The 9,557-nt window shown below is 43.6% G+C and overlaps 1 protein-coding gene across 10 annotated transcripts in view; it reads right to left on the bottom strand.

The window, feature by feature from the left end:
* Positions 1-4,977: 4,977 nt before the first annotated feature.
* Morc3 (MORC family CW-type zinc finger 3) overlaps positions 4,978-9,557 on the bottom strand; it is a 42,262-nt gene continuing 37,682 nt past the window's right edge. For 7 of the 10 annotated variants that reach the window (XM_087576429.1, XM_087576434.1, XM_087576430.1 and 4 more), the window contains 2 exons: positions 7,976-8,133; positions 4,982-6,287 (listed from right to left, as the gene is read on the bottom strand). In XM_087576429.1, coding sequence (XP_087432555.1) covers positions 6,134-6,287; positions 7,976-8,133 — 312 coding nt within the window. In that variant the 3' untranslated portion in view covers positions 4,982-6,133. Of the gene's footprint in view, positions 6,288-7,815; positions 8,134-9,557 lie in introns of all 10 variants that reach the window. The other 3 variants (XR_015632790.1, XR_015632789.1, NM_001395628.1) reach the window with 2 other exon arrangements.

Raw genomic sequence — 9,557 nt, 5'->3', positions numbered from 1 at the left:
ATGTGGGTACACTGTAGCTGTCTTCAGACACAGCAGAAGAGGGCATCAGACCCCGTTACAGATGGTTGTGAGCCACCGTGTGGTTGCTGGGAATTGAACTCAGGGCCTCTGGAAGAGCAGTCAGTGCTTTTAACCACTGAGCCATCTCTCTGGCCCCAAGCTACATCATCTTAACGTAATTACCAAATCACCAAAGTGATTCTCAGTGCCATTTTGTCTAAGAATTCATTTAGCAGCATCAGTAAGTCCAAGTCATTTCCATCTGCATTAATAGCAGGGGATACGGCTTCCGGGTTTGCACTTGAGGAATTATTTATTCTTAGAGTTGTGTAAAGATTCCACTTCCTTATCAGGAGCCTTAGCTTATCTGAGAAGCCCGAGAGTTCATCAAATTTTCAGTCTTCATGGAAAAGTGGTTTGTCAGCTGCCAGTTCTGCAAATACACTTGGGCTCCAAATGTCAACCACAACAGTGTGGCCAGTAATCCCAGCAATACTTCTGGAGATCGTACCAGTTGTTGCCTCTTATGTGTACATGTGCATATATGTGTGCATATGTATATATGCATATATAGACATTTATATATGTACATATACACACTAGAGTATATAAATATATACCATATACTCCTATAATAGGAATACCTATTAGTGTATGTATATGCACATACATATATATGTACTTTATTTAATATATACATACACATACATTTGTATATGTGTATATATGCATGTATTCTAGAATTGGTTTTTTCCAGGAGCTCTAAAACAAAAAGTTAGATATGCCCACTTGTGGAATAGTGGTGCCCATATGGCTGGGAAGAGACACCGTGACTGAGGCGACTTATAAGGAGACTGAGAGTGGGACTGGAGAGATGGCTTAGTGGTTAAGAGCACTGACTTCTGGGGTTGGGGATTTAGCTCAGTGGTAGAGCGCTTGCCTAGCATGCACAAGGCCCTGAGTTCGGTCCCCAGCTCCGAAAAAAAAAAAAGAAAAAGAAAAAACAAACAAAGAGCACTGACTTCTCTTCCAGAGGTCCTGAGTTCAAATCCCAGCAATCACATGGTGGCTCACAACCATCTGTAATGGGATCTGATGCTCTCTTCTGGTGTGTCTGAAGACAGCTACAGTGTATATAATAAGTAGATAAATGTGGAGAAAGAGAGAGAGAGAGAGAGAGAGAGAGAGAGAGAGAGAGAGAGAGAGAGAGAGACTGAGAGCTAGCTGGGAATGGTGTGGCTCTTCAATACTGTTTAGCTGAATGCAAAACTGCCTTATATTTGTTTATGTAGACTCAGCTGCCTGAAGGAGTTCTCTTCCCAACAATGGGTAGTGAACGCAGACTCAAAATAAGGGTCAAAATAAGTGGCAGATGAGTGACCTAAGCCAGGCATTTACGCTATCTGTCCCCTCTAAAGCTTAGGGCATATTGCAGGGCTAGAGAGTGCAATGTCAGAGCTAGATGGCGAGTGCTGTGAACTGTCATCTCTCGAGCATGACAAAGACACAGTGGTCACCAGCTGTAATGAGCACATACAATAGGCCCTTCAGTCAAGCATGGGCAGGGTGGGCGGAGGCGCCACAGTCCCACTCCTGAATCTGGACTATTCATTACTGTCAGGGAGGGAGGAAATACTTACCTTTGGTTGCATATCCAGTGGTGACCCCATCCACTGGAATAGTCCCCAATCCAGTGGTCACACAGATGGCCCTGGCTAACTTAAACTCATCACAAAGCAAACCCGAAATGTGATCCCAGGAAAGGATGTGGTAGGGCTGAAGAGGACTTGATGAGAATGGCAGGGGGATGAAATCAATCAAATCATTACACACAGGTATGAATGACACTATCAACAAAATTCACTAGGGAAGCTCAGGTGACAAAACACAACACCCTGACAGAGTGGCACACTCTCTGCTTTTGTCTCTGTGTGTACAAAGGACCTCAGTGGCGGTTGTAGGTCTTCAGTGTTGCTCCTGAAGTGCTGGCCACCTCTCATCATCCTGGGACTCAAATCGGCTGTGTGACTGTGCCTGGGCTCCCAGGTACTAGGAGTCACACCGCACCTGGATCTTTTTACAAGGGTTCTGGGGACTGAACACGGGTCCCTATGCAAATGACAACTCAACTACCACTCTAGTCCTGGTGCAAATTACTCAGATCAAGAACTAATATGACAGTAAGGAAGGAGTCTATTTCTTGAAGTCTAAGGAAAGGAATGTAGTAGATACAACCTGCTGTCTTGTTTAAGCATCCTTTTGTTATTTGTAACATTATTGTTATGCTTTAATTTTTTTAAGATTTATCTTATTTTATATATGTGAGTACACTGTCGCTGTCGTCAGACACACCAGAAGAGGGCTTCAGATCTCATTACAGATGGTTGTGAGCCACCATGTGGTTGCTGGGATTTGAACTCAGGACCTCTGGAAAAGCAGTCAGTGCTCTTAACCACTGAGCCATCTCTCCAGCCCACGATTTTTATTATTTTGGGTTTTTCTGTGTAGCCCTGGCTGTCCTGGAACTTGTTCTGTAGACCAGGCTAGGCTCACCACCACTGTCCAGCATGTAAGCACATCTCGAAGATGGACTTCATTTGGATGATAAAATTGTTTTCTAGTGGACAAATCCCAGGGTTTCAATGCTAGAATCTTGCTTTGGCTTTTCGCGTTTTGTTCTGATGGTCATTCTGACTGTGCTGTGTGTCTACTCTTACACAGAACTCTAGGACTACCTACAGTTTTTTCTATTTTGTAGTCTTGCTTAATTATCAGCAGACTTTAGGAGACCCTGGCTCACGGTTTAGTGGTGGCTGCAGTGACAGTCAATTTGACTGTGCAACTCCCAAGTCAACTCCAAGGCAAGGGCCATAACATTAACAATGTAGCCAAGAAACTTAATTCTGAAGCAATGAATGTAGTTACATTTTCCTTTCCACTAAGCTGACATCCACAATGTAGGAATTATCTCAGGAATCCAGAGACTCTCATGTCAATGAATCCATCTGTGAGCTAAAGTAAGTTTTTTTTTTTTTTTTCACATAGCTGCCAAGGTCAGCACAAGGTTTTGGTTTCATTACCAAAGCAACCCAATAAATAATAAAGAACAGGCAAAGAAAAAAAGAAAACAGAAACACTGCCAGGCAGTAGTGGTGCATGCCTTTAATATCAGACAGGTTCAAGTCCAGTCTGGTCTACTTGGTGAGGTCCAGGACAGCCAGGGCTGTTACACAGAGAAACCCAAGAAACAGAAATCCCTGCCAGTAAAAGGTACACATGCTCTAACCTCATCCTTGCAAAGAATCTACACTGCAGATGCATCTGGAAAGGAAATGTGGCGTTTGTTCATTTGCATGGTCTTTCTGACATACTAGAAGACAAGCATAAGTACGGCCCTCTTTCCAACCCCTACACAGCAAGGGAAAACAAATGAAGACTCAGAGTGGGTCCCAAGTCCTCTTGCTGTCAGCGGTGTGATGGATCCTGTCTTGAACCTTCTCAAGGAGTGATGCTGGATTCTGGTACCAAGGCCTTGCTGAGAACCTCTGTGTAAACCAAGACACAAATGCAGCAAGCATTGTGAGTGTTTCTGCAGCCACCTCTGGAACTCGGTGGTAGCTGCCTTCAGAGCATGAGGCAGTCTTAGCACCACACCATCATTCCACCACACTTCCCACAGGGGAGTCCTCTCCTCCCCACTTCCTTGCTTGCTCCTCGAGTATGGTGTTTGTGAGCACTCATCAAAGAGCTACGGAACAGTGGCTCATCCCTGGGGCAGCTGTGACTAGGCAAGTGTTTAAAAAACGCATTCATTGCTAGATGAGTAGCACACACCTTTAATCCAACTCACAAGGCAGTTAGCTGGATTGCCACATGGTTCTAAGGCAGACTGGCCTATATAAATGAGTTCTAGACCAATCAGGGATAGAAAACAAGACCAAATAAAAACCCCATTATTGGGTATAACCCCCAAGGATTGGTTTAATAATGGGTTGCAAACTTAACTTTGGAAGTTCTAACCACCCCTCCACGACCCCCAGCCTCAGGATGATTGCATTGTGCAGCAGCAGCATGGTTCCCCAGTGCAGGTCACGCCTAGGAATATCCAACAAGGCCAAGGTCAGCAATTAATGTGGCCAGCACAGGGTTATTACCTTAAAACTGCTCTGCATAACCCAACTGTGTGGTTCCTGTGCGTGAACGCTATAGATGATGCCATGCCACTAAGTCAGAAGGCTGGCCGTGCCCGAAATGTTCAAGGGCAGAAGTGTATAAAACCAGAGAAACCAAGGACAGAAGGGATCTGAGGTCCAAGAACACAGGGAGGGATGTGCAACACCATGTCTGTCCTAGTCTGTGGTCTCAGCTGCCAGTCATTCTGAAGCTGACTAGAGTGTGTGGTTTATAAGAGACCGTTGTTTTGGCAACCTTCCTCAGGTTCTGTGTTGTTTTAACTTGTGCACAAACAGCAAGACCATTTCTCTAGTGCCAGGCTGTCAAGGGCAATGTCACTGTCTTCTCGCCATTCAGCCTCTTGTGTAACAAGGATGAAAATATGAAAACGCGTCAAAGAGCCTGTGTTGTGAGCACACCATTTTAGCAATTCTATGCCTGCCTTCTCACTAAGCCACCTCATGGCCATATAAAAGATATTTTAAAGGGCCTAGAGAACCAAAAGAAACATGGCGCCTCCCAGGATCCTTTGTGTAAACCTCAAACATCCTCGAAACCTCCATGACTTACATAGATGGCGTTGTCCAGACAAGATGCACAGCTTACACAGTTTCATATTGGGCCGGATGTGGCTCAGTGGTAGGGTACAGAGCTCCAGCTTTGTCCCCAGGACTTCCCCCTCCAAGAGCAGTGAGTCTGTCTTCCGTCGTCAAAGAGGAACTCACACTACAGTGGCTGCTTCCAGAGCATTTGTGAGGTCTGCCACTAACACACTTAGCACAACTCAAGAGAAAATCAGCTGCATCAATTAAATAAAAACAAGAACTTCATTTATTTGCAATTTCCAGAAGGTAATATACATAAAGATTCAATTTCATATACAACTGAGTGTATATATGTATATACCACACACACAAAATGAGTATGTACTGAATTTTCAGAAACAAAAGTTAAAATAATAAATAGCAACAATAAAACTTTGGAAAAAATAACACATTTTAGTTGTGGAAAATATGATTCTTAATTATATACAGTTACATATATAATAAAAAGCCACCTCTTTTCAGATTGCACAAAACTTGGGACCAGTAAAAGCATATTTTACAGCATGTGGTGCTATGATCCCAGGTCCTTATGATTAACTCCAGGCTAAAAAACACTTACATTCATAATACAGTAAAGATATGCAGTACTGTTTGAGGAAGACCGCCTTCTCAGCTTACGTTAACCCTACAAAGGCTGTACAGGAAATTTCACAAAAAGAAATCTCAAATAATTATTGTGCCCACTTCATGCTGAATCAACAGCCAAAAATGGGCTTCAAAGTAAACATGGTTGTCACTGGATATTTTTAACACTTTAAAGATCCTTTCTTTGTCCTGGAAAACACCTTTTACTTGACAATTAGCAATCTCAGCACAAGAAAAAGCCAGGCAAATGCAGCTAGCTTTGGCTTTCCTCTCTATGAACAGAATTATTTCAGAGACAGGCCTTCATAGCAAACAGAAGGAACGCTCTACTCTCTTACAAGCAGACCCCGGCAGGAGTGCCATTACATTATCTCAACACCTGCCTTATGCTCATTTAAGAAAACAACAGTAGCAACATATCCATTTACATTATGGCACAGCCCTCAATTTTGAGAAAAATACATTTTTAGGGAGCCAGAAAAATTTCACAAACTGTAGTAACAACCTGAAAAGCTCTTGGTGAAAAACACCAGTCTCTAGGGCAATAAAAAAATATGTATGGACTTAATACAAATATTTACATTCAGAACAGAAGCTAAGTTAGCCAATTCTGCTGCTCAGTACCAGCAATTCACGGGGACATGTATGTCCAGATTGTGTGTGCACAGTGCCTGTGACACTAGAATGCATAGAATACAGAAAGGTACGGCTCTTCAGTCTGTGACCTAGCACTTTACACGGAAAGTGGAACCCACACCAGATGTCTGCACTCAAGAGCTGCTGATCTCACTCATTTGTTCAACCACTTGTCCTAGAATCTCATCCACTACATCCACGTCATAATTGACTTGCTGAAGATCCAGATCAGGCACAATCATAGCCAGCAGCTGTCCTACGTTGACACGAAGAGAACGAAGTTTGAGGCTGCAAACACAGACATTGGCTGATTAGGTGAGGATTACAATATATATGACTTCCCTTATGGAACTTAAAAACGAAAAGATAAAAATTTGTGTGGAATAATAGAGAATAAAATGAAAAGAAACCTCCACCTCAAGAACTGGATTTAATTAATAACCAGTTGATTTATTAGATGCTAGGCTAAGACCAAGAAGAATGTTTTACAAAACTCGTGGTTCTTCAGACAACTTGGACTAGCAAAACACACACATTCGATGTTATTTCCAACTTGCTGTCCCCTGGACAAACAGCAGTGTGCTAGGACGTCACCAAGGACAGCTTTGGATTTCAACTTCCTGTTAATGAAAGTAAACTCAATTGTTCCTTAACTATGGTTTTTAGACACAAGGTTTCTGTGTAGCCCTGGCTGTCCTGGAACTTGCTCTGTAGACCAGACTGGCCTCAAATTCACAGAGATCCACGTGCCTCTGCCTCTGCCTCCCAAGTGCTAGGATTAAAAGTGAGCAATACCACCTCCCAGTTCCTTAATTATGGATAAAAAGGTAAACATTTTCTGTGGTCAAGTAAGTTTCCAAAACTTTGGTTTGAGCAATGTTAAGGAGGCGGTATTAAACTGTGAGCTTTCTCTAACCTGTTTGTCCTAGTAGACTCTACTGTTGGGTTGGCAAGTCTAGAATAACTGGTCTACAGGAGTCTAAGGTAAGCACGAGTCAGGAAGTGAGCAGCACTCAGCCTTCTTCCATGCTTCCTGCCTCCAGGCCTGTTCTGACTTCTCTCAGTGGGCCTGGGGCCTGGAAGCAAAAGCCCAATAACTCTCCTCCTCCTCCTCCTCCCCAAGGTGCTTTTGGTCAGACAAGAAGGCAATGGAGATAGGGCAATAATGTGTTTGTTTAGACTTGCAGCTCTCATAGAGGACATGGGTTACATTCCCAACTGCACCAAAGAAACACCCTCACCACCCCCACCAAAATCTAAATAGTCCAAGCTCTTACTCAGTCAATAGGACGTGCTAACAATATGTCCTGGCCCTCATCTGATATTAATATTTTTTAAACATTTATTTATTTATTTATTTATTTATTTATTTATTTATTTATTTATTATGTATACATCATACAGCTTTCTGCCTGCATGTATGCAACTACAGGCCAGAAGAGGGCACCAGACCTGATTATAGATGGTTGTGAGCCACCATGTGGTTGCTGGGAATTGAACTCAGGACCTCTAGAAGAGCAGTCAGTGCTCTTAACCTCTGAGCCATCTCTCCAGCCCTGTTATTAATATTATATTAAATACTACACACCTACACCTACACCTACACCCACACCCACACACCCACACCCACACCCACACCCACACCCACACACACACACACACACACACGGAGAGGGGGAGGGGGAGGGAGAGGGAGAGGGAGGGAGAGGGAGAGGGAGGGAGTGTCCTATGTCAGTCATGGTGGAATTTAGCCCATTTTCAAAGATTAAGCTCAGTGTTTTCACTTTTTACCCATATAATCCAAATCATTTTCTACCCCTTAACTCGGCAACTTGAAGCAATGACGTGTTCCTTCTCTTAGCCTTCCATATCAGAAGCTCTGCTGCACCACCATGCCCATTAGTGGCTTTCTGAGAACAGTGTCTACTGAGCATGTGTGAAGCGAGGTCACCAGTGCTCTGCCAAGACGCCAATACCTTTCACCATCCACATAACTGACAGCTTCCTCAGCACTGCTTGAAGTTGAAACATCTGCTCCTGCCTGTTGACTTGTAGACTTCAACTGTTCAACTTCAGTCTTGAGCTCTTCACACCGAGAATGCATATGTGATTTCTCCATTTCCAGTAACTGAACCTGAGAAAAATAAATGTTGTAAGAACAAGATTTAAAAATACAATCGATGGGCTAGGGATTTAGCTCAGTGGTAGAGCGCTTACCTAGGAAGCGCAAGGCCCTGGGTTTGGTCCCCAGCTCCGAAAAAAAAAAAAAAAAAGAACCAAAAAATAAATAAATAAATAAAAATACAATCGAAATGGAAGGAAAGGTAAGGAACATAAAGAGCCACCCTGATAAACACCAGCCGCCAAACACGCTGAATGCACACATCCATTCCCCAGCAGGGTCGGCGTTGCCCTTCTCTTAGAGCTGGGAATTCAGGCCTTGCCTTACAGGGACTCCATCCATCACTGAGCTCCAGCCCAGCCCCTGGTAACTTTCCATTAGACATGTTTCATTTACTTAGATTCATTTCTCTATCATTTTATAGTGAGAACAAAGTGTTAGTTACCTTTTGACAAACTAAGTGGACCCTAAACTGTGAACACCAAAGGGCTAATGCTCTCATTTTATCCACCTAATATTAAAGTTATATAGCAAAAGCTTGTACCAACTTGCTTATGTTTTGCCATTTAACACAAGATTACCTATTATTAAGAGTGTGTATATAGGGTTGGAGAGACAGCTCACTGACGATCCTACAATTACTGCAGTGCCAGGTCCAGGGGAACCCACACCCCCTTTCTGGCCTCCCAGGGCACCAGGCACCCATAAGATATAGGGATGTATGCAGGGAAAACACCTATATGCATAAAATAACAAAACACTTTGCAACAAATCTGAAGTAGGACACACACACTGACTACTGCTCACACCCTTATGTCCACTGTTTATCTTCGTCAGAGGAAAACTCCTTCAACAGTTTGAAGTACATTTCCCAGGCACTGATGAGCCCTTCCCTCCTGTAGCCTAGAGGCTCCATCTCAAACCACAGCTGCACTAAAAAGCCAACCCAGAGCACAGCAGCCTGTCTGCACAGTGCAGGGGCCACCGTATCCTCCTGGCTGCCTCACATGCTAAGCTCTACTAAACCAAGTACAGCATCTTGCTCACTACAGCACACTCACCCTACCCAGCCATTTCCCACTGTTTTCTAGTACTCTCAAACCATTTTTTGGACAGGATTGGGGGAGGAGTGGCTTGGAGAGCAGATAGGATCTTACGTAGCCCAGGACAGCCTCAAACTTACCCTTACCGTGAATTGAGGATGGCCTAGAACTTCTGTTTGACTCTATATCCCAAGTGCTGGGACTACAGGCATTTACCACCACACTTGGTGGTAAATGTATCGTTTATTTAGTTATCCATTTCTTTCTTTATTATTATTGGGGCGTGTGTGCGTGCGTGCGTGCGTGCGTGCGTGCGTGCGTGCGTGTGTGTGTGTGTCTGTGTATAAGCCGGAGGATGATATCCCTGTCTTCCTTAATTATTGACTCTGCACT

Source organism: Rattus norvegicus, chromosome 11, assembly GCF_021556685.1.
Source record: "Rattus norvegicus strain SHRSP/BbbUtx chromosome 11, alternate assembly SHRSP_T2T, whole genome shotgun sequence".
In the NCBI taxonomy this organism is placed as follows: domain Eukaryota; kingdom Metazoa; phylum Chordata; class Mammalia; order Rodentia; family Muridae; genus Rattus; species Rattus norvegicus.
The sequence above is the reverse complement of the archived record's forward strand: the minus strand, read 5'-3'. Positions and strand labels throughout refer to the sequence as shown.